The 25,144-nt window shown below is 50.7% G+C and overlaps 1 protein-coding gene across 1 annotated transcript in view; it reads right to left on the bottom strand.

Annotated features, from left to right (window-relative positions):
- Positions 1-230: 230 nt before the first annotated feature.
- WSCD2 (WSC domain containing 2) overlaps positions 231-25,144 on the bottom strand; it is a 68,382-nt gene continuing 43,468 nt past the window's right edge. Inside the window, exons 5-8 of the mRNA XM_060250082.1 lie at positions 18,322-18,496; positions 12,137-12,301; positions 4,268-4,468; positions 231-593 (exon numbers count right to left, since the gene is read on the bottom strand). Coding sequence (XP_060106065.1) covers positions 241-593; positions 4,268-4,468; positions 12,137-12,301; positions 18,322-18,496 — 894 coding nt within the window. The 3' untranslated portion in view covers positions 231-240. The remainder of the gene's footprint in view (positions 594-4,267; positions 4,469-12,136; positions 12,302-18,321; positions 18,497-25,144) is intronic.

Raw genomic sequence — 25,144 nt, 5'->3', positions numbered from 1 at the left:
CAGATGCTGGTGACAGTCACCAAAGAACACCGATTGGAGGGGGGGAGGGTTTGCCAAGGCGTCCTCCTCTTTGGAAATGACGGATGATGACAGCTCTTGGCTCATGCAAGGGGATCCATTAACGGCCAGCAGTCCGAGGGGAGTCCCCAAACTAGCGCCACCCGCTGGGTGGGAAGGATTGCTGGCCTGGAGAAACCAAGCCCCGCCTATTTGTGCCGAACGAGCTCCTCCAGTTGGCCATCATCTCGGGTAATAGTCCCCCGGCACCCCGGTGAGGTTTCTGAGTTTGAGAGCTGCGTCCACCGTTCGGATGTAGCCGCCGATGGTCTTCCTCATCTCCGGGGTGTAGGGGTCGTACTCCAGCTTCCTCAGCCCGGAGCGCTTGAAGTTCCCATCCTTCTGGCCCTCCACGCACAGGAGCCGGTCCTGCAGGACCGTGATGTCCAGCAGGCTGACCATCCTCTTGAGCTGGACAAAGAGGTCCCGCTTCAGGTCCTCAAAGTGCACCACCAGCACATTCTTGCCGTACTTCAGCCAGTCGATGGTATGCGTGGCCCACCAGGGGGCATAGTTCTTGACAAACTCGGGCCATTCTGCAAGAACAGAGGAGGGGAGGAGAGGGATTAGGTTTTACTAGGAGCAAGGCGCAGAGGACATGATCCCACACACATGTTGCACTGAGTTCAATAAAAAAAGTAAAGGTAGTTCCCTGTGCAAGCACCAGTCATTTCTGACTCTGGGGTGACGTTGCTTTCACAACGTTTTCACGGCAGACTTTTTACGGGGTGGTTTGCCATTGCCCTCCCCAGTCATCTACACTTTCCCCCCAGCAAGCTGGGGATTCATTTTACCCACCTCGGAAGGATGGAAGGCTGAGTCAACCTCGAGCCGGCTACCTGAACCAGCTTTTGCTGGGATCGAACTCAGGTCGTGAGCAGAGGGCTCCGACTGCAGTACTGCAGCTTTACCACTCTGTGCCACGGGGCTCTTTCCTTTTTTACCTTTTAGGAGCAAGGCACAGAGGGCATGATCCCACACACATTTTGCACTGAGTTCAATAGGGCTTGCTCAATAGGTGCTTAGGACCGCAGCCTTGATTTCCAACAGGCAACCGGCATTGCGAAACCCCCAAAACTATTTAAAAGGAAAGTATATACATGAAACTGCCTTATAGTGCAGTCCACGGTAGCTCTCCAGATGTTTTTTGCCTACAACTCCCATCAGCCCCAGCCATTGGCCATGCTGAAGCAAAAAACATCTGGAGAGCTACTGTTGGCCACCCTTTAGTGAATCAGACCTTTTGATCCACCAAGTTTAATCAGAGCCTTGTTTTTTGTAGCGGGAACACCTTTGCATATTAGGCCACACACCCTTGATGTAGCCAATCCTCCTGGAGCTTACAGTAGGCCTTGCACTAAGAGCCCTGTGAGCTCTTGAGATCAAGCATCATTGAACTCCAAAGGGAGTTCTGGCCATCACATTTAAAGGGACCGCACACCTTTGAAATGCCTTCTCTCCATTGGAAAGAATGAAGGACAGGGGAACCTTCTTTGGGGGCTCATAGAATTGGTCCAATCCCTTTGAAACTTGGAAGCATTTTGAAAAGAAGCACTGGATGCTATGCTGAATATTTGATGCCTCTCTACCTCAAAAAAGCAGCCCCTCCACAGCCCAGGTCTGGTGCTAGCGTTTCTGCCACTCCCGGGAGACCCCTGCGCCATGCCCCCCCCCCCAATTATTTTGAACGCACGTGGAGGTTTTTAGGTTTTCTGAATTTTCAGCTTTCTTTTGACAAAAAAAAAAGTTCCTTCCCCTCCCCACACCTTCAGCTAATTAGAAAACATCTTGGTTAAGCAAAGCTCTTTTGGTGATGATGGATAATCTCATTAGCTGGCTGCTCCATTGGTCACCAGGTCCCAAGAACAGCTAAACGTGGTCCCTTTCTTTAAAAAAAAAAAATCCCTCAATTATCCCTGAGGTTTCTTGCTAATTGATCCTCACATTAAAATCAGGTGATAAAAAGGATAATGAACCAGCCATAATCTGCAAGGACTCTGCCTGGAGCTGTCCCCGGTCCAGGGCCTCTTGATGCATCCAAGGCTGGCCTATGAACATCTTTGTCTTATGCTCCTTGAGGAATGGACCTTCCCTCCCGCCCACCCACACTCCTCGGACCCCTGATTAATAGCTCAGTCTGTATTTTATCCTGCAAAGAATCATTAAACTGAGTATCTGTTTCATTAAACAGATACAGGACAATTCACCTCGCATAATCATATCACATAAAACTTTGCTTTGGAACCATTCCAAGGGATATCATAAAATTAATGCCATGGAACAAAACACTGAATTATTATTTTTTTAAAAAAAAAATTGCAGAGACCTAAGATAAGCAGGAGAAAAAAGCCTGCTGTAACCAGGGGAGAAAGGTGGCACTCAACTGGCACAAAGTAGGCATAAAAAATACCAACAAGCCGATGCCGTCTCATGAGGCAGGGACCGTGCCGGTTAACAGTACTTGGAATACCATTCAGCACCACTACGGAAGAAGCCATCTACATGTATTTTTTAATTGCAGGGTGGCAAACCAGCCAAGTTCTGCCTCTCTCTTAGAAATGCCATCTGCTTGCAGAGAAGTGCCATTTTCGATTCCAGGAGGGAGCTGGAGCCTAGATTGGGGGAATGGGAGAAGCATGGAGAAGCCTGAAAGGGAGCCAAACCATCGCTCCATCTAACTCAGCCTTGCCTCCTTCGCTTGGCAGCTGCTCTCCTGGATCTCAGGCAGAGAACATATGAACCTACGAAGCTGCCTTCTACTGAATCAGACCCTCTTTGGTCCATCAAAGTCAGTCTTGTCTTCTCAGACTGGCACCAGCTCGCCAGGGTTTCAAGCTGAGGTTTTTCATGCCTATTTGCCTGGACCCTTTTTGAGTTGGAGATGCCGGGGATTGAACCTGGGACCTTCTGCTTACCAAGCAGATGCTCTACCACTGAGCCACAGCCCCATTCATGGCTCTCCAGGGTCTCCAGCTGAGGTTATTCACGCCTACTTGCCTGCACCCTTTTTAGTTGGAGATGCCGGGGATTGAACCTGGGACCTTCTGCTTACCAAGCAGATGCTCTACCACTGAGCCACCCTCCTTCCCCAATATGAAGCTGCCTTCTACTGAATCAGACCCCCCTCAGTCCATCAAAGTCCGTATTGTCTACTCAGACTGGCAGCAGCTCTCCAGGGTCTCCAGTTGAGGTTCTTCACACCTACTTGCCTGGACCTCTTTTAGTTGGAGATGCCAGGGATTGACCCTGGGACCTTCTGCTTACCAAGCAGATGCTCTACCATTGAGCCACTGTCCTTCCCCATAGTTTATATGTTCATATGAACACATATGAACATATGAAGCTGCTTTCTACTGAATCAGACCCTCTTTGGTCCATCAAAGTCAGTCGTCTACTCAGACTCGCAGTGGCTCTCCAGGGTTTCAAGCTGAGGTTTTTCATGACTATTTGCCTGGACCCTTTTTGAACTGGAGATGCCGGGGATTGACACCTGGGACCTTCTGCTTACCAAGCAGATGCTCTACCACTGAGCCACCCTCCCTCCACTCGTTCCCAGGTCCAGCACCTGAGAACTTTTAACTGCAGCTTCCAGGGACTCAGCTTGCAATCGCCTGCATGCAAAGCAAAGGCTAACTTGCACAAGAGACAGGCCACTTAAGAAGGCTGTGATGCCCCATTACATTCCAGCAAAGGGCACTTAGGCAGGCACCCTTGCGATATAAGCCATTTAACGGTAACCAGATTCACGTGCCAAATGAGCCTCTTGGCCAGAAAAGGAGGTGCTCTTAATTAAGAACAGAGCTTTTTTTTGTAGCAGGAACTCCTTTGCATCTTAGGCCACACCTCCCTGATGTAGCCAATCCTCCAAGAGCTTTCAGTAGACCCTGTACTAACAGCCCTGTAGGGTTGGAGGATTGGCTACATCAGGGATGTGGCCTAATCAGGGATGGAATTCTAGCAGGAGCTCCTTTGCATATTAGGCCACACCTCCCTGATGTAGCCAATCCTCCAAGAGCTTACAGTAGGCCTTGCTATAAAAAAAGCCCTGAATGTCAGAATGGTGTTGGACTAGATGACCTTGGAGGGCCCTTCCAACTCTATGATGATTCGATGATTCCTTGGGCAGGAGGTAAACTGCAACAGAGGGATATCTGCACTGTGGCTATCAAGGAAAATATCAGCTCAAGAGCCAGGATGTGGGTATACGTGCCTTTCCCTTTCCAGTGGGCATGAGACGCAAAACCGATGTGGCCGCCGTATTTCCGATTGAATTCAGCCATGAGCGCTTTGTACGGGTTCCGGATGAGCAAGATGGCCGAGTCAAAGGCCTCGATCTCCTTTTGCCCACTCTCGTGGGTCTTGATGCAGATCGTCCTGCCGCTCCGCCAGTGGTCCCTTTCACCTTTGAACCCTTTGGTTGTTTTGCAGAAAACAAGAGGAAAAACTTGAAGCAGAAGAAATAAATCCCAGCTGAGGGGGGGTGGGGTCAAAGGGGAAAGAGGGGACAGGAGGAAAAGACAACAGGAAGGACAAGACTGCAAAATGTGTTCGGATGAAAACCAGGGGGCCCTGAAATAGTAAATTCCTTGGGGCAGAAAATTCTCTACCTGTCACTAGTGTCCCCTTTAAGCTGAGTTAGTGTGAGCTGGCTTGCAGTTTTTTAGCCCCCGGCTCACACATTTTTGTCTCAGTTCAGGAAAAGGGGCCACAGAGCAAACTAATTGATGCAGTAGCTCACAAAGCAGAATTTTTTGCTCACAAGATGCCGCAGCTTAGAAGAAGAAGAAGACTGCAGATTTATACCCCGCCCTTCTCTCTGAAACAGAGACTCAGAGCGGCTTACAATCTCTTATATCTTCTCCCCCCACAACAGACACCCTGTGAGGTGGGTGGGGCTGAGAGAGCTCTCACAGCAGCTGCCCTTTCAAGGACAACTCCTACCAGAGCTGTGGCTGACCCAAGGCCATTCCAGCAGGTGCAAGTGGAGGAGTGGGGAATCAAACCCGGTTCTCCCAGATAAGAGTCCACACACTTAACCACTACACCAAACTGGCTCTCGAGGGAGCTTAGAGGGAGGATTGTCTGTAACCCTGTAAAGCAGCACTAGACATTGATGGTTCTGTGAGCAGAAACAGGCACAATATTCACTAAAATCATTAAAAGTTCTGTGCCAAAGGAAGTGAAATTCTGTGAGCAGCATGCATTCTGCCATTTGGGCTCATCCCCACGGTGCCAACTTTATGCAATAAACGCCCTGTGAGGTGGGTGGGGCTGAGAGAGCTCTCCCAGAAGCTGCCCTTTCAAGGACAACTCTGTGAGAGCTTTGGCTGACCCAAGGTAAATCCAGCAGCTGCAAGCGGAGGAGTGGGGAATTAAATCTGGCTCTTCCAGATATGAGTCTGCGCACTTCACCACTACACTAAATTGGCTCTCCTTATTCCTTGTCAGTCTACCAGAGACTTTCCTAGCAGCCATTCAAGGAAGTCGGACAGTGGGAGTCCAAGGCAGAGCACTGTGTTCCCAGGTCATCACTGACTATGCTTAGGTAGATCCAGGTGGGCGGACATGTTGGTCTGAAGCAGTAGAATAAAGTAGGAGTCAAGTTACACCAACAAAGTTTTATTCAGAATGTAAGTTTTCGTGTGCTCTAAGCACACTTCATTGGACGAGGAATCATCTACAGTGAGCAGAGCTTAGGCAGATATCAGGCCTTTCCTCAAGGCTACAGAAAGCTGAGCGATTGTTAGTGCAACACCTGTGCCCCCTTGGAGCTCTCCTAGGTCCTGAAGCCTGGGCCTCTGGTGCTTTGGAAGGTGCTGCCTGCATCCTCTCCCTGCAAATAAAACCAAATTCCAGGGGCACCTTAAAGACGAACAACATTTATTTCAAAATGAGCTTTCGTGAGTCATTGCTCACTTCATTGACCTCATTGTTTGACCTCAGTGGTGCCATCCTGTCGCTGGATCTGATTGGCTGCCTCCTGACTCTCTTGTTCCTAAGGTTAAAGGCCTGTTTTGATTGGGACACTTGATCAAGGTGCAATGGTGTTCTAAACAGGGACAGAAGATAGAGGCAGACTTTAAAAGTTAAAACAAGGAAAAAAACTGGGAACCAACTGTCCATTGGCACCATTTTTCTTCTGAGCAACAGAATCAAGAAGAGGAGTTCTGCTTATTAAACTGTTGTCAGTAATCCTTATGGAGCTTCTAATCTATAAAGCTGTCCAGGTTTTTTTTAAAAGGAACTCCTTTGCATATTAGGCCATGCCCCTCCGATGTAGCCAATCTTCCTGGAGCTTACAGGGCTTTTAATACAGGGCCTACTGTAAGCTCCAGGAGGATTGGCTACATCAGGTGTGTGTGGCCTAATATACAAAGGAGTTCTGGCAGAGACTGACCAAGAGAGAGATCTTGGGGTCATGGTAGATAACTCACTGAAAATGTCAAGACAGTGTGTGATTGTAATAAAGAAGGCCAATGCCATGCTGGGAATTATTAGGAAGGGAATTGAAAACCAATCAGCCAGTATCATAATGCCCCTGTATAAATCAATGGTACGGCCTCATTTGTAGTACTGTGGACAATTCTGGTCACCGCACCTCAAAAAAGATATTATAGCATTAGAAAAAGTGCAAAAAAGGGCAACTTGAATGATTTAAGGGTTGGAACACTTTCCCTATGAAGAAAGGTTAAAACGCTTGGGGCTCTTTACCTTGGAGAAACGTCAACTGAGGGGTGACATGATAGAGGTTTACAAGATAATGTATGGGATGGAGAAAGTAGACAAAGAAGGATTTTTCTCCCTTTCTCACAATACCAGAACTCGTGGGCACTCAATGAAATTGCTGAGCAGTTGGGTTAGAAGTGACAAAAGAAAGTCCTTCACCCAAAGGGCAATTAACACATGGAATTCACTGCCACAGGAGGTGGCGGCGGCTACAAGCATAGACAGCTTCAAGAGGGGATTGGATAAGCATATGGAGCAGAAGTCCATCAGTGGCTATTAGCCACAGCATATCCTGATGGCATCTGGGGTGTGACACAGAGTGTTGGACTGGATGGGCCATTGGCCTGATCCAACATGGCTTCTCTTATGTTCTTCTGTGACACAGAGTGTTGGACTGGATGGGCCATTGGCCTGATCCAACATGGCTTCTCTTATGTTCTTATGTGACACAGAGTGTTGGACTGGATGGGCCATTGGCCTGATCCAACATGGCTTCTCTTATGTTCTTACGTGACACAGAGTGTTGGACTGGATGGGCCATTGGCCTGATCCAACATGGCTTCTCTTATGTTCTTCTGTGACACAGAGTGTTGGACTGGGTGGGCCATTGGCCTGATCCAACATGGCTTCTCTTATGTTCTTATGTGACATAGAGTGTTGGACTGGAGGGGCCACTGGCCTGATCCAACATGGCTTCTCTTATGTTCTTATGTGACACAGAGTGTTGGATTGGAGGGGCCATTGGCCTGATCCAACATGGCTTCTCTTATGTTCTTATGTGACTCCGAGTGTTGGACTGGATGGGACACTGGCCTGATCCAACATGGCTTCTCTTATGTGCTTATGTTCCTGCTATATAAATGTTCCTGTTATATAAAAAGTCCTGAAGTTGTCTAAAATCATTTGCACGCTCAACTGACAGGAATAATGAATGGTGAGCCATCACAGTTTTCATGTGACAATGAGTTCCACAGGCTGATTTTTGTTTTCATGGCAAATGAAATTTACTGTTGGGCTCAAAAATGCGTACATCTACAATGCATGTTTATTACTGCACAGTACGAAGAAACCATAACTCTTGGCCTCTGCATTATCTTGTGGCAATGAGTTCCATAGCACGCTGGACTCATTGGGTTACACGTCCCCCCCTTCCCCTGCAGGCGACATTCCTTTTACAGCCCAAACCGCAGCGCTTTAAAATCACACCTCGCTTGGGCTGCCTGCTTGCCAGCACTGTTTTCCCTGGAGGAGCTGTCAGGGTTGATATAACGAACGAGCAGGTTGCCAGGAAAATATTAACTTGGTAGATAATTTGATTGTGTCACTCACAAAGAAAAAGACAGATAACTGCTGAATCTGTCAGGCCAAGGAGAAAAAAGGCAGACGGTCCAGCCAGCAAGCAGACGTTTCTGCATCTTCTTGGAAGTCAGCAAAGGTGGCCGTATTATTCAGCAGGGACCACTGCAAGCTCTTGGAGCTACAATATTTGAGAGATTATTGGCCTTTTGCCCAAGCAGGGTGGGGTAGGGTAGGAGTTAGATTTATTGCCACACCTCACCTGGTCAATGGGGAAGATTGGGATAGAATCGCCAGCTTTGTTACTGGATGATGGCCAAGCAAGATAATTTTTTTAAGAAATCCTCACTTATCTATCTCACCAACCAGAGCTGAGACCAACATTGTCACCTGCTGACTCCCACCTACAAGTCTCTGCAGCTATTGCTTGAACTGTTTGGATGTCGCAGAACATCCAGTAACATCCATCCATCCATCCATCCATCCAGCAATCCATCCATCCATCCATCCATCCATCCATCCATCCATCCAGCAATCCATCCATCCATCCATCCATCCATTCTTCCATCCATCCATCCATCCATCCATCCATCCATCCATCCAGCAATTCATCCATCCATCCAGCAATTCATCCATCCATCCATCCATCTATCCATTCATCCTTCCATCCATCCATCCATCCATTCTTCCATCCATCCATCCATCCATTCTTCCATCCATCCATCCATCCATCCATCCAGCAATTCATCCATCCATCCATCCATTCATCCTTCCATCCATCCATCCATTCTTCCATCCATCCATCCAGCAATTCATCCATCCATCCATCCATCCATCCATTCATCCTTCCATCCATCCATCCATTCTTCCATCCATCCATCCATCCATCCATCCATCCATCCATCCATCCATCCATCCATCCATCCTCCCTCTAAGCTGTGGAGTCTTGTGAGCCAAAATTATACTTTGTGAGCTACTGGCATTTAAGTTGTGAGCGAGTGATTACGTTACTTCCAGTGTTCCCTCTAAGCTGAGTTAGCATGAGCTAGCTCACAGATTTGTAGCCTCCAGCTCACACGTTTTTCTCTTAGCTCAGGAAAAATAGCTCCAGAGCACAATAATTCATGCAGTAGCTCACAATTTTAATGCCAGTAGCTCAGAAAGTAGACATTTTGCTCACAAGACTATGCAGCTTAGAGGGAACACTTACTGCATAAATTAGCGTGCTCTGGGGCCATCCTTCCTGAGATGACACAAAAATGTGTGACCCAGAGGCCAAAAAACTGAGCTAGCTCACACTAACTCAGCTTAGAGGGAACGCTAGTCCTCATACATCCCTCTTCCCAAACACTAGGCACTCAAATGCAGAGGCAGCAGCCCTGCCACCAACCCTAAGCACGTGTCCAGAGGAGATGGGCCACATGGAGAGTTGTACGAAGCAAATTTCTGCCAAATGACTCTGGCAAACTTGGCAAGTGTGGCAAGCTTTGCCGTACAAGGACTGGTGTGCCAGAAGACCAGCCTGCTGAGTTTCTATGTGCATTAAGGGCTTTTTTTTTGTAGCAGGAACTCCTTTGCATCTTAGGCCACACACCCCTGATGTAGCCAATCCTCCAAGAGCTTGCAAGGCTCTTCGTATAGGGCCTACTGTAAGCTCCAGGAGAATTGCTTACATCAGGGGTGTGTGGCCTCTGGGCTTTTTAAATAGCAGGGACTCCTTTACATAATAGGCCATGCCCCTGATGTAGCCAATCCTGCAAGAGCTTTCAGAGCTCTTCGTGCAGGGCCTACTGTAAGCCCCAGGAGGATTGGGTACATCAGGGAGGTGTGGCCTAATATGCAAAGGAGTTCCTGCTACAAAAAAGCCCCTGAAAATACATATATATTTTAAAAATCTATACAATACAGCAAGAGCAGAAACACATCAATATCTTCCAGCTTCTCTCTTGGTAGCCTCCTTGCCTCCTCCTTGACCTTCCACACTTAGGAGCAGAGCTTGTTGCTCCCTCTCGGTCTTTGTTTAAGGTTCCTTATTTGGCAGCAACTGCTACTTTCCGCCGCTGCTGGCTGGTGGGGCACAGAAGATGGCACCGCTGCCTCCCCTTGGGCATTAGCGTGGGGCCTTCCCCCGCTGTACCACTCAGCGAAGGCCGAGCACATTCCGTGTCTCCCCAGGAGATTGCCAGTGGCTGATTGATGTCGTGGGGCTTCCTTTGGTACGCTGGGCTTGGTTTGAGGATGCTCCGGGTTCCCGCTAGGGGGACGCCTCTTGCCTTTGTCTCCCAGGGATATTTTAAAACGCTAATGATGCAGAACTTCCAAGGGAGCATCCTCAGTTTCCAGGCAACGGGTTGCAATTCTGCAAACAAGGGGGGAGTTTTTGGGGTTTGCTTTCAGTGTTTGAGAGGGACCACAGGGTGGGCAAAGGCGGCAGCGAGAGAGGCCAAGAGTGGTCCGTCTTCTGAGGCGCCAGCCCGTCTGAATGCGCAAAGCCGCCTCCAAGACGGGATGAGGCTGCCTCCCGGGGGACTGTGTGGAGGCTTCAGGATAGTTCTTTCTGAGCTGACCCGATTCAAGATGCCTCCCAACCGCCTCAACATGCCCATCTAGGGTTGCCAAGTCCAATTCAAGAAATATCTGGGGACTTTGTTGGTGGAGCCAGGAGACTTTGTTGGTGGAGCCAGGAGACTTTGGGGGTGCAGCCAGGAGCAAGGGTGTGACAAGCATAACTGAACTCCAAAGGGAGTTCTGGCCATCACATTTAAAGGGATGGCACACCTTTTCAATTCCTTCCTTCCATAGAGAGTCAGTTTGGTGTAGTGGTTAAATGTGCAGACTCTTATCTGGGAGAACCGGGTTTGATTCCCCACTCCTCCACTTGCACCTGCTAGAATGGCCTTGGGTCAGCCATAGCTCTGGCAGAGGTTGTCCTTGAAAGGGAAGCTGCTGTGAGAGCCCTCTCCAGCCCCACCCATCTCACAGGGTGTCTGTTGTGGGGGAGGAAGGTAAAGGAGATTGTGAGCCGCTCTGAGACTCTTCAGAGTGGAGGGCGGGATATAAATCCAATATCCTCTTCTTCATAGGAAATAATGAAGGATAGGGGTACCTTCTTTTGGGGCTCATAGAATTGGACCCCTGGTCCAATCTTTTTGAAACTTGGGGGGTATTTTGGGGAGAGGCCTCTACCTCAAAAAACAACTCCCCCAGAGCCCCAGATACCCGCAGATCAATTCTCCATGATTTTCTATGGGAATAAATCTCCATAGGGAATAACAGAGTGCCCAGCCGACATTTCCCTCCCCTCCCCCTGCTTTCTGACGACCCTGAAGCGGGGGGAGGGCCTCCAAACCGGGGGATCCCCTGCCCCCACCCGGGGATTGGCAACCCTATGCCCATCTGTTAGCAGCCTATATGAGCCAATCGACAAAACCATCAGTGAAAAATAGAGAAACAAGACCATTGACAAAATAGAAATGAGTACAAAAGAAAGCCAACGGGGGAAGGGGCAAGCGCTTCTCTCCCCCCCTTCCCCTGTGTGATTGGTCAGCCACCTCCCTCCCTCCCACAGACACTTCCTCTTCCTATCTGGAAAACCTGAGTTGAGACAAACTTTTCCCGTTCTCTCTGCTTCTGCGTGTCATCATCGTCATTGATTTTGGACTGCTCGTTTCTATCGTCGCCGCTGATGGATCCTTTCCACCATTTTGGCACCATCCAGAAGACAAAGATACATTGTCCTGACCTGGATAACCCAGGCAAACCTGATTCTTGGAAGCTAAGCAGGGTTGACTGTCATTAATACTTGGATGGGAGACTGCCCTTGAAATACCCAGTCGGAAAGCAGGGGCAGGCTCTATTCAGCCACCTCCCTGAATATCCTCTAGGCCCCCAGCAGGGGTCAGTCACCAGAGGTCAACATGACTTCCAGGTGCACATGCATGCATACAAAACACCAATGTGTTGTTTTTAACAGGAAGAACTGATGTGAGAAAGGCGAAGGAGCTGTGAAAACTATGACACCCCCCCCCCCAGTCAAGCGAAGATGCAGACTCCTCACCTTTGTTGTAGAGAGAGCCATCAAAATAATAACTGCCAGTGTAGAAGCCCGTCGCCAGCTCAATGAGGTGCCGTGCCCACGTATTGCCAGCTCCGGGAAAGCTGGCCAGGGCGATTAATTGTTTCGCTCGAGCCGTTAAAAACCTCCTGTCCATGCACCGGTTGTCTGCAAACAGATGATAAAGGGCAGTAAGAAGAGAAGAAGAGCCCGGCTCATTGGAGCAAAGGTCCTGTCCTGCTTCCCACAGTGGCCAATCAGGCATCCTGCAAGGATCCAAACAGGTCTGCAGCGGCCGAAGCCACCCCTTTTTAGCCCTGTCCCACAACTGACATTGAAAGGTAGATTGCCTCTGAACCTGGAGGTTCCACTTTGCCACCCTGGCTAATTGCCAGCGATGGACATCTCTTCCACCCTTTGAAGGTCCTTTTGAGGGGGGGCAGCAGCCAATCCTGACTCTTCTCTCAGCGTCTCTGTCAGAAAGACCCGCTTCGTCTTGAGCTCCGTTAGGACACACCCGAGATTCTTTTTACACGTCAAAGAACAAACCAACGAAATACATGAATTGGCCCTTAAAAGAGGGGACGCAGTGAAGAGAAAGAAAAGAGAAAAGAAAAGGCAACCATCTGCTGCCCACAACTGGCAAACTGCTGTTTCCCCCCATTTGATTTGAGCTGAAACTAATTACTGTTTCATTGAAAAGCAAAATTTATTTCTTTGGTAATTATAATAAATAGCAGGGGTTTTCTTGTTGAATGCCTGTTGGGAAAATCTTGGGCTCTGAGGGGGCAGATCACCAGTCTGCTTGGAAGAAGGAGCCCTCCCCGAAGAAGAACAGACGAGGGAAGCAGCTATTTATTTATTTAAGACTTTTATCCCGCCCTCTTTGCAAGTGGACTCAGGGCGGCTAACAATCAATTCAGACATCTACAATTACAATTTTAAAATGCTATAATACAATTGTAGAAACATTTTAAAAACATCTTATGGTGCTGCTCCGTTTCAGTAAAGAGCCCCGTGGCGCAGAGTGTTAAAGCTGCAGTACTGCAGTCCTAAGCTCTGCTCACGACCTGAGTTCGATCCCCGGTGGAAGCTGGGCTTTCAGGTAGCCGGCTCGAGGTTGACTCAGCCTTCTATCCTTCCGAGGTCAGTAAAATGAGTCCCCAGCTTGCTGGGGGGAAAGTATAGATGACAGGGGAAGGCAATGGCAAACCACCCCGTAAAAAGTCTGCCATGAAAGCAATGTCACCCCAGAGTCGGAAACAACTGGTGCTTGCACAGGGGACCTTTCCTTTCCTTTCCTATAGTCTTTAAATGAGCCCCATGGTGCAGAGTGGTAAAGCTGCAGTACTGCAGTCCTAAGCTCTGCTCACGACCTGAGTTCAATCCCCGGCGGAAGCTGGGTTTTCAGGTAGCCGGCTCGTGGTCGACTCAGCCTTCCATCCTTCCGAGGTTGGTCAAATGTGTCCCCAACTTGCTGGAGGGAAAGTGGAGATGACTGGGGAAGGCAATGGCAAACCACCCCGTCAAAAGTCTGCCGTGAAAGCAATGTCACCCCAGAGTCGGAAACGACTGGTGCTTTCCTTTTCCTTTTCCTTTCCTCAGTTTCAGTATAGGCGGGATCTTTCTTTCCTCTGCCAGTGATCCTATAGTGATCGTGGGTGTTTTTCAGTTTTGCAAGCCTTGAGGAATTGAGAAAGATCCCACAGGATCCTTATGGCCTCCAGGAGGGCATTCCACGTTTCTGGTGCTACCACTGAGAAGGCCCTAGCCTGTGTGGAACACAGCCTGGCCTCCTTTGGTGCAGGGATAGATTGTCGGTTTTGTGTCCCTGAACGCAGTGCTCCCTGGGGAACATGCAGAGAAAGGCGGTCCCATAGATAGGCAGCCCCCGACCATATAGGGCTTTAAGAGTTGGGCCTTCAGTGAGTCAGGATGCACGTTTCTCCAGCCACATCTGAACAAGAAACACAATAGCAAAAAAACAAAGCAACTGTGCAAGAAACTAGATACCAATATATATGTGTTATACGTTCAAAAGACAAAATGGTCAAATATTCAAGATGCAAATCATGCACATTGTATTGAGAGCCGCTTGCGGAGCTGAATGTGTAGGGATTCCACCTTGAACGTTACAAATAAGAATTTTCGACTGGCAGAGGTTTCCCCTCAGAAGATTTATTGAGAGAACAGAGGAATCTCCTTGAATCACAAGTTGGGAGGTTATATTGCATTCCACAGTGGATGCAGCATTTCAGCTTACAATTGTGCTAATCCCGTTTGACGAACCATATGGAATTTTGTATATGACGTGAATGATTTGTATCTTGAATATTTGACTATGTTGTATTTTGAATTGATAACAAACGTATATTTGTATCTAGCACAGTTTTTTGTGCTACTTTCCTGCACAATTGTTTTGGGTTTTTTGCTACTGCAGGTTTCTCCAGGACAGAGAGAGAGGAGTTTCCCAACCTTGGAAAGAATCAGAGACCCGAGTCAGTTTGGTATAGTGGTTAAATGTGCGGACTCTTATCTGGGAGAACCGGGTTTGATTCCCCACTCCTCCACTTGCACCTGCCAGCATGGCCTTGGGTCAGCCATAGCTCTGGCAGAAGTTGTCCTTGAAAGGGCAGCTGCTGTGAAAGCCCTCTCAGCCCCACCCACCTCACAGGGTGTCTGTTGTGGGGGAGGAAGGGAAAGGAGATTGTGAGCCACTCTGAGACTCTTCGGAGTGGAGGGCGGGATATAAATCCAATATCTTCTTCATCTTCAGCAACTAGAATGATTAAAGGGCTGGAGCACTTTCCCTATGAAGAAAGGTTGAAACGCTTGGGACTCTTTAGCTTGGAGAAACGTCGACTGCGGGGTGACATGATAGAGGTTTACAAGATAATGCATGGGATGGAGAAAGTAGAGAAAGAAGTACTTTTTTCTCCCTTTCTCACAATACAAGAACTCGTGGGCATTCGATGAAATTGCTGAGCAGAAAGGTTAAAACTGATAAAAGGAAGTACTTCTTCACCCAAAGGGTGATTAACATGTGGAATTCACTGCCACAGGAGGTGGTGGCGGCCACAAGTATAGCCACCTTCAAGAGGGGTTTAGATAAAAATATGGAGCACAGGTCCATCAGTGGCTATTAGCCACAGTGTATGTGTGTATATAAAAATTTTTTGCCACTGTGTGACACAGAGTGTTGGACTTGATGGGCCGTTGGCCTGATCCAACATGGCTTCTCTTATGTTCTTATGTTCTTATCTTCTCTGGAGGCTCTGCATGCCAAGTAGGTGCTTGACTACTGCACAGCAGCCCCTCAGTGACAGCCCTTGAGCTCACTGCCATGGTCACTTTTGCTCAGCACAATCACCTGCTAGGGTAGCTGGGTCCAATTCAAGAAATATCTGGAGACTTTGTAGATGGAGCCAGGAGACTTTGGGGGTGGAGCCAGGAGCAAGGGTGTGAGAAGCACAATTGAACTCCAAAGGGAGTTCTGGTCATCACATTTAAAGGGACCACACGCCTTTTAAATGCCTTACCTCCATTAAAAATAATGAAGGATAAAGGCACCTTATTTTGGGGCTCATAGAATTGGACCCCCTGGTACAATCCTTTTTAAACTTGGAGGGTGTTTTGTGAAGAGGCACTGGATGCTGTGCTGAAAGTTTGGTGCCTCAACTTCAAAATACAGCCCACCCCCTGAGCCCCAGATACCCACAGATCAATTCTCCATTATACCCCATAGGAATTTGTCTCTGTAGGATATAATGGAGTGCCCAGCAGACATTTCCCCCCCTCCGCTTTCTGATGACCCTGAAGTGTGGGGAGGGCCTCCAAACGGGGGATCCACTGCCCCCACCTGGGGATTTATCACCCTAGAGAATCATAGAAAGAGGCAAGAACAACCCAAAAAAATGCAGGAAATTAACAAAGTATCATACACAAGAAATAGCTACTATTAACCTAATTCCAGAAAACTCTCTTAAAAGTGAAACAGTCCAAATTAGGATTCATATACAATATTACATACAGTATATATTTTTAAATGTCACAGTAAACTCTCACAATCAAACAAGATAACAGGAAAGGAAAGGTCCCCTGTGCAAGCACCATTCGTTTCTGACTCTGGGGTGATGTTGCTTTCACGTTTTCACAGCAGACTTTTTATGGGGTGGTTTGCCATTGCCTTCCCCAGTCTTTTACACTTTCCCCCCAGCAAGCTGGGGACTCATTTGACCGACCTCGGAAGGATGGAAGGCTGAGTCAACCTTGAGCCAGCTACCTATCCAGCTTCCGGCGGAATCGAACTCAGGTCGTGAGCAGAGAGTTCAGACCACACTACTGCAGTACTGCTGCTTTACCGCTCTGCGCCACGGGGCCGATAAGATAACAACCGAAGTCCAAGTTCATTCAGTCCCATGTAAGCATGTCAGTTTCTGACTTCAGTAGCTTATTTCCGCTTTAATAACTTCGCCCATCCGCTCCGGCAGGACGGGTTAAAGTGCTCGTGCTTGTGCTAATTCCGTCGAAGGAAAACGCCTTCTGTTCTTATCAGTTCCTTCCTATTTTCAAGCAGCAATTATAACAGCTTCAAAACAACAAGTTGGAATTCATGAAAGTGGGTGCCGAGGAAGCCTCTGACAGTAACGCTGGCATTTGTTACTGTTTCTGGTTTACCCTTCCTCAAAGAGGCATCTCCCACTCATCACTTCAAAAACCGATTGTTCCTACGGTATATATATATATATATATATATATATATATATATATATATATATATATATATATATATATATATATATATATATATATATATATATATATATATATATATATTCTATATGAATCCTGGTTTGGACTGTCTCACTTTTAAGAGAGTTTTTTTTCTCAGAATTAGGTTAATAGTAACTATTTCTTGTGTTTGATACTCCATTCATTTCCCACAGTTTTTTGGGTTGTTCTCCCCACCTGGGGATTGACAACCCTATCACCTGCTCACCTGGGGTGGGGAGGAGGAGAGCAACTGTAGGGGAACTGGGGGGGGGGAGAACTTTGGGGTCCCAAATAGTGGGGGAGAAGGAGGGCTGGAGGACAGGGGGTCACCCCTGGGGGGGAAAGGGGAGGGCAACTGCAGAGGAACTGGGGTGGGGAAAAACTTTGGCGCTCCAAAATAGTGGGGGAGAAGGACTTAGGGGTGCCTGCAGAATGGGGGTGTGGGTAAAAGGGGGCTATTTTTGTGGGGAAGATGCAGGCAGGGTGGGGTTGGGGAAGTTTTGAAGAAAGGGAGGTGGAAGATCAGGGAGGAGCAGTGGCCCAGTGGTAGAGCATCTGCTTGGGAAGCAGAAGGTCCCAGGTTCAATCCCCGGCATCTACAAATAAAAAGGGTCAAGACAAGAATGTGTGAAAAACCTCATCTTGAGATCCTGGAGAGCCGCTGCCAGTCTGAGTAGACAATACTGACTTTGATGGACCCAGGGTCTGATTCAGTAGAAGGCAGTTTCATATGTTCATATGTAAGCAGAAGGTCCCAGGTTTAATCCCCGGCATCTCCAACTAAAAAGGGTCCATGAAAGTAGGGGTGAAAAACCTCAGCTTGAGACCCTGGAGAACCGCTGCCAGTCTGAGTAGACAAGACTGACTTTGATGGACCCAGGAGGGTCTGATTCAATAGAAGGCAGCTTCATATGGACATATGAACATATGAAGCTGCCTTATACTGAATCAGACCCTTGGTCCATCAAAGTCAGTATTGTCTACTCAGACTGGCAGCGGCTCTCTAGGGTCTCAAGCTGAGGTTTTTCACCCCTACTTGCATGGACCCTTTTTAGGAGACTCCTTCTCCTCTGTTCATATGTAAGCAGAAGGTCCCAGGTTCAATCACCGGCATCTCCATCTAAAAAAGTCCAGGCAAATAGGCGTGAAAAACCTCACAACCTCACAGCTGTAGACCCTGGAGAGCCGCTGCCAGTCGGAGTAGACAATACTGACTTTAATGGACCAAAGGTCTGATTCAGTAGAAGGCAGCTTCATATATGTTCATCTGGTCAGAGGCTGAGCTTTTTCCCAAGCTCCTGCAGGTCTTTGGCATGGAGATGCAAAAGGGGATTGACCTTGGGACCCTCAGCATGCAAGGCTTCGGCTCTCCCACCCAGCCCTGCCACAGAAGTGAGCCCCGCAGACTCCACTACCTTGTACTTGAGTCTGGTAAATGATGAAATACTGGGAATTGCCGCAGCTCTCGAACTCCTCGCCGCTGCACTTCTGGGCGCACAGCTGCTCATCTTCCCGCTCGTGCAAAGTGAAGAGGGTTGTGGGGAAGCCACAGTGGCACCAGGATCCGGCCAGCGCTGCAAGAGGATATTCCTGGGGCAGCAGGGGGGTGGGGGGAGGGGGAGCAACAACAACAAAAGAAGATCTTCAGGGCAGACGTTCCACAGCAAAAGGTGGTGAAGCAGAAAGGCCTGGGTTCCGATCCTCACCCTGCGGTTTACAATCTCCTTTATCTTCTTCCCCAACAATCAGGATCGTAGCCAGGATTTGAAAGGTCGGAGGGCATTTAATTTTTGGAGGGGGCACTCACGCTCCCTCCCCCCCCGCACCCCATACAACCTTCCCTCTCCTCGCTCCTCCCACCCTCACTCCCTGCCACTCTTGCTGCCACCCTCTCCTCCCTGCCAATAAAATAATGAGTGCAGCCAGGGGCAGAAGCAGCCCACAGCCTCCCGCACGAGTTAAAGGGACCGCCAATCAGCTGATCGGCGGGCCCTTTAACGCACTGGAGGCTGCGGGCTGCTTCTGCCCCCGGCTGCACGCTATCTTAGTGGTGGGGAAGGGAGGGCGGTGACTAGAGCGGCAGGGAGAGCCGCTCTCTCCGCCGCCCTCCCTCCCAGCCACTAAAATAGTGCATGGACTCGGGACAGAAGCAGCCCCCAGCTGATCCATGGGCCCTTTAACAGGGGCTGGGGGCTGTTTTTGCCCGTTGCCCACATGCTCTCTTAGTGGCAGGAAGGGAGAACGGCACCCAGAGAGAGTGGCTCTCCTGCTGCTCTCACTGCCACCCTCCCATCCTGCCACTAAAAGAGCGAGCAGGGTCGGGCTCTTTAACAGGGGCTGGGGGATGCTTCTGCCCCTGGCCCAGTGTGCTATTTTAGTGGCAGGAAGAGAGGGCTATGAAGAGAGCAGCAGGGAGAGTCGCTCTTGCCGCTGGCCTGTCTTCCCCATCACTAAAATAGCACGCCGGCGGGGGGCAGACGCAGCCCCCAGCACCCTGTGTGAGTTAAAGGGTCCGTCAATCAGATCATCGGCGGGCCCTTTAACTCAGGCAGGGGGCCCTGGCTGCTTCTGGTGCTGCCCCGCGAGCGAACTCTCCACCACGCAAATTGCTTGCAGGACCGGTGGCAGCTCCCACTGACATGGCTGAGGCCCCGGGGCTCCTTGGGGCCCCGGAGCCAGGAGGCCTTGGCCAGAAGTTGGGGGCTGTGCCCCCACAGGCCCCCTCGTAGCTACAGGCCTGCCCATGACAGACACCCTGTGTGGTGGGTGGGACTGAGAGGGCTCTCACAAGCAGCTGCCCTTTCAAGGACGACCTCTGCCAGAGCTATGGCTGACCCAAGGCCATTCTAGCAGCTGCAAGTGGAAGCGTGGGGAATCAAACCCAGTTCTCCCAGATAAAAAGAATTGCAGATTTATACCTTGCCCTTCTCCCTGAATCAGAGCAGCTTACAATCTCCTATATCTTCTCCCCTCACAGCAGACACCCTGTGAGGTGGGTGGGGCTGAGAGGGCCCTCACAGCAGCTGCCCTTTCAAGGACAACTCCTGCGAGAGCTATGGCTGACCCAAGGCCATCCCAGCAGGTGAAAGTGGAGGAGTGGGGAATCAAACCCAGTTCTCCCGGATAAGAACTGCAGATTTATACCTCGCCCTTCTCCCGGAATCAGAGACTCAGAGCAGCTTACAATCTCCTATATCTTCTCTCCCCACAACAGACACCCTTTGAGGTAGATGGGGCTGAGAGGTAGGTGAGGCTAACCCAAGGCCATTCCAGCAGGTGCATGTGGAGGAGTGAGGAATCAAACATGGTTCTCCCAGATAAGAGTCCGGCATTTAACCCCTACACCAAACAGATGCCTTATGAGGTAGGTGGGGCTGAGAGAGCTCTGAAAGAACTGCTCTTGACAGAACAGCACTGAGGGAGCTGGATGCATGCGGAGGAGGAGTGGGGAATCAAACCAGGTTCTCCAGATTAGACTCTGCCACTCTTCACCACGACACCAAACTGGCTCTCTGTATATCTAAGAGAAACCCCTCATCTCATCCCAAGCCCCGTGCAAAGAAGCAGAAGCCAAATGCTCCAGCAGTGGCTAACCCAGAGTGACGATGGTGAAGTCCTAAGAAGCCCAACTGGTCACTCAGAAGAGGGAATTTGCTGCAGCTCAGCTGGAGAGGAGCCTGCCATGCTCTGGGAAGACCTTACCTGGAGTCTTGTGCTCAGTTTTGGGCACCACATTTTAAGAAGGATCTAGACAAGCTGGAATGGGTTCAGAGGAGGGCAACGAAGATGGTGAGGGGTCTGGAGACCAAGTCCTATGAGGAAAGGTTGAAGGAGCTGGGGATGTTTAGCCTGGAGAGGAGGCGGCTGAGAGGTGATAGGATCACCATCTTCAAGTCCTTGAAGGGCTGTCATCTAGAGGATGGTGTGGAATTGTTTTCTGTGGCCCCGGAAGGTAGGACCAGAACCAATGGGTTGAAATTAAATCAAAAGAGTTTCCGGCTCAACATCAGGAGGAAGAACTTCCTGACCGTTAGAGCGATTCCTCAGTGGAACCGGTTTTCTCGGAAGGCGATAGGCTCGCCTTCCTTGGAGGTTTTTCAACAGAGGCTAGGTGGCCATCTGACAGCAATGAAGATCCTTTGAATTTAGGGGGAAGTGTTTGTGAGTTCCCTGCCTTGTGCAGGGGGTTGGACTAGATGACCCTGGAGGTCCCTTCCAACTCTGTGATTCTATGAACTGCCTGACCGTTAGAGCGATTCCTCAGTGGAACAGGCTTTCTCCTCGGGAGGTGGTGGGCTCTCCTTCCTTGGAGGTTTTTAAACTGAGGCTAGATGGCCATCTGACAGCAAGGCCAAGGAGGATCCTGCGAATTTAGGGGAAGGTATTTGTGAGTTTCCTGCATTGTGCAAGGGGTTGGACTAGATGACCCTGGAGGTCCTTTCCAGCTCTATGATTCTATGAGCTCGAACTCAGGGCAGCTTGAGCTGGAACAAAGGCTGCCGAATGCAAAGGGGCCACAGGACTCCTTGGGGTTGCCAACTTCCTGGAGGTCTCCTGAAATTACAATTGATCTCCAGATAATCGAGATCAGTTGCCCTGGTAGAGGTGGCTGCTTTGAAGGCTGGTTGCCATGGCGTTATATCCCACAGGTGTCCCTCCCCTTCCCAGACCCCTCCTCCCTAGGTTCTACCCCCAAATCTCCAGGAACTCCCCAAAGCTTGCAGCCCTTGCAGCAACAGCTAAGCCTCAGCCCAGAAGGAGCGATCCATTAGGAGGAATAGAAACGTCCTGACCTGTCCATCAAAGGCAAAAAGGTTCAGGGAGAACTGGGAGGCAGCCCCCCAAAAGGCCCTGTCCCTCATTGCCTCTGGGGGTGTGAAGAAGGGCTTGACAGATAGGGTTGCCAAGTCCAATCCCAGAAATATCTGGGGACTTTGGGGGTGGAGCCAGGAGACTTTGGGGGTGCAGCCAGGAGACACTGGGGTGGAGCTAGGGGGGAGAGGGGGAAACGGCACTGGGGAGCGTGGCGAGCCACCCCATCTTGGAGCGGGCGATGCCGCTGTGCGGCTGCCGCCCCCCCCCCCCGCCCCACCACAGCTGCTCCTCCGAGATGGGCTCAGGCTGAGCCCATCTCGGAGGAGCAGCTGCGGTGGGGCGGGGGGGGGGCGGCATCGGCGCGGCGGCCTCGCCCGCTCCGCCTCTGGGGTGGATTTGGAGGGGGGGTGGAGGCGGGCCGGGGGTGTGGCGAGCCGCGAGTCCGGGTCCTAGAAGGGCCCGGATTCACGGCTCGCCATGCTCCTGACCTGCCTCCGCCCTCCCCTTCTCTGGTTTTGCCTTGCTGATTTTGCCTGTGCTGCTGCCGCCTCTTGGCTGCTCCTCCGAGATGGGCTCAGACTGGGCCCATCTCAGAGGAGCAGCTGTGGTGGGCGGGGAGGGGGCGGCAGCGGCGCGGCGGCCTCGCCTGCTCCGGGATGGGGCGGCTCGCCATGCTCCTTGGCGCCGTTTCCCCCCTCCCCCCGCTTCCATTTTTTTGGGGAGCGGGGGAAGAGGGTGGAAATCCTGGGGTCCCCCGCCAGGGCGGGAGGGTTGGGAAGCCTATTGACAGATGACTAGAGCATCCCAGAAGGACACTACAGAAGCGGGCATGGGTTTTTTTCCCACTGGGCAATGGAAGTCTGCCCTAAGTACTGTTCCCTCTAAGCTAAGTTAGTGTGAGCCAGCTCACAGTTTTTTAGCTTCCAGCTCACATAGATTTGTCTTAGTTCAAGAAAAATGGCCCCGGAGCAAACTAATTTATGGAGTCGCTCACGGCTTTAATGCCAGTAGCTCAGGAAGTAGAATTTTTGCTCACGAGACCCCACAGCTTAGAGCAGGGGTGTGGAACCTCCGTCCCGAAGGCCATATGCGACCCTCGAGGTCACTTGGTGTGGCCCTCAGGGATTGCTGGGCTGAACCGAGCCATGTGGCCGCCTCCCTGGGGCCTGGCTGGCCAGCGAGGATCGTGGGGCCCAGCTGCGCTGTGCAGCAGCCTCCCCAGGGCCAGGCAGGGATCACAGGGCCCAGATGTACTGTGCGGCAGCCTCCCCGGGGCCTGGCTGGCCAGCGAGAATCGTGGGGCCCAGCTGCATTGTGCAGCAGCCTCCCCAGGGCCAGGCAGGGATCACAGGGCCAGATGTACTGTGCAGCAGCCTCCCCAGGGCCAGGCAGGGATCACAGGGCCCAGATGTACTGTGCAGCAGCCTCCCCAGGGCCAGGCAGGGATCACAGGGCCCAGATGTACTGTGCAGCAGCCTCCCCAGGGCCAGGCAGGGATTGCAGGGCCCAGATGTACTGTGCGGCAGCCTCCCTGGGGCCTGGCTGGCCAGCAAGGATCGTGGGGCCCAGCCGCACTGTGCAGCAGCCTCCCCAGGGCCAGGCAGGGATTGCAGGGCCCAGATGTACTGTGCGGCAGCCTCCCTGGGGCCTGGCTGGCCAGCGAGGATCGTGGGGCCCAACCGCGCTGTGCAGCAGCCTCCCCAGGGCCAGGCAGGGATTGCAGGGCCCAGATGTACTGTGCGGCAGCCTCCCCAGGGCCAGGCAGGGATTGCAGGGCCCAGATGTACTGTGCGGCAGCCTCCCCAGGGCCAGGCAGGGATTGCAGGGCCCAGATGTACTCTGCGGCAGCCTCCCTGGGGCCTGGCCGGCCGGCCAGAATTGCTGCAGGGCCTGGAAAAGTTACTGTCACAGCTCAGTTTGCACTTGATTATCCCAGAGGGTGTGGCCTAATATGCTAATATAATGAGTGTGTGACCTAATGTGCTAATATTAGGGGATGTGGCCTAATATGCTACTGAGTTCCTACGGGGCTTTTTTTACAAAAAAGCCCCGGACCTCTGCATTTGCCTAGGAGGCAGGCCCTGTGTGTGTGGGCCAGATTAGGCTCTCCCCACATGACTTCAAATAGAAAAACAATTATTTGTATTAATTTTGCCGGCCTGAATCGTTCTCCCTCGGCGGAGCACTGTTTTTTAAGTTGATCATTTTTATGGCCCGCGAATGATGTTATAAATATCCATATGGCCTTTGTCAGAAAAAAGATTCCCCACCCCTGGCTTAGAGGGAGTACTGGCCCGAAGCAGGGCTTTGTTTGTAGAAAAAGCTCAGCAGGAACTCATTTACATATTAGACCACACCTCCTGACATCGCCATTGTTTCACATAGGGCTCTTTTGTAGAAAAAGCCCAAGAGGGGCTCATTTTCATATTAGGACACACCCTTTGATTCCAAGCCAGCCGGAACTGCGTTTCTGTGTGTTCCTGCTCCAAAAAAGCCCTGGCCTTAAGTCTGATTTCCTCCCAGGACGACAAGCCTGGTCAAACCATTTTCCCACTCTCTTTCGGGTAAGAAATGCCAGCCGGACACCGGAGCAAGCTGTGGAGGGCTCTGGGATCTCCCCTCCTCTGCCTGGTTTGCTCCCTTCAGCCTTCCCTACTCAAAGCAGCCGTGAGGAAATTGCTAGTGTCAGCCACAAGTTATTAAGCAGCGCTGGGAGTTATACAGCCAGGCTCATGATACGGCTCTGAAAATCATGGCCCACTGGCGCTGGGATAATGGGTGAGTTTGTCACCTGAAGGGAGGCCGCTGAAAGCTCCCCCACCCACCCCCATGCCCTCAGTTGAGTCTTCAAGAGCCAGAGTTATGAGGGCCGTGGCTTGACCTGACAGTCACTTTAATACCCAGGGGCACTCCAAGGCCAGGTTAATCAAGGGGCATGCCGCAATGAGTTTGCACTTGCCACCTCGGAGAGCCCGGCTCCCAAAGGAGCAGGTGGCAACTGTGGGCCCAAAAGGCCAAGGACCTCCAGAGCCGTTCCCAGGTCATTAGCTGTGCCCAATTAATTAGCTAATGAGAAAATGCCACAAGCCCAAAGCGCCTCGCCGCAGCAGATGGGTGTCTTCAGAGGCTATGCAGGGCATATGGGCTCCCTAAGAGGCCGTGCTATCTTCAGCAGCGAAGAGGGAGTTCTTGTCACAACTAAAAGAATCCTTCAGTCCTCCCTCAAAAGTCGGGTTGCCAAGTCCAATTCAAGAAATATCTGGGGACTTTGGGGGTGGAGCCAAGAGACTTTGGGGGTGGAGCCAGGAGACATTAGGGGTGGAGCCAAGATCAAGGCTGTGACAAGCATCATTGAACTCCAAAGGGAGTTCTGGCCCTCACATTTAAAGGGACGACACACCTTTTCAATTCCTTCCTTCCATA

The sequence above is a fragment of the Heteronotia binoei genome, chromosome 11, assembly GCF_032191835.1.
Source record: "Heteronotia binoei isolate CCM8104 ecotype False Entrance Well chromosome 11, APGP_CSIRO_Hbin_v1, whole genome shotgun sequence".
NCBI lineage: Eukaryota > Metazoa > Chordata > Lepidosauria > Squamata > Gekkonidae > Heteronotia > Heteronotia binoei.
Note: the sequence above shows the minus strand (reverse complement) of the source record. Positions and strands in the feature narration are given on the sequence as shown.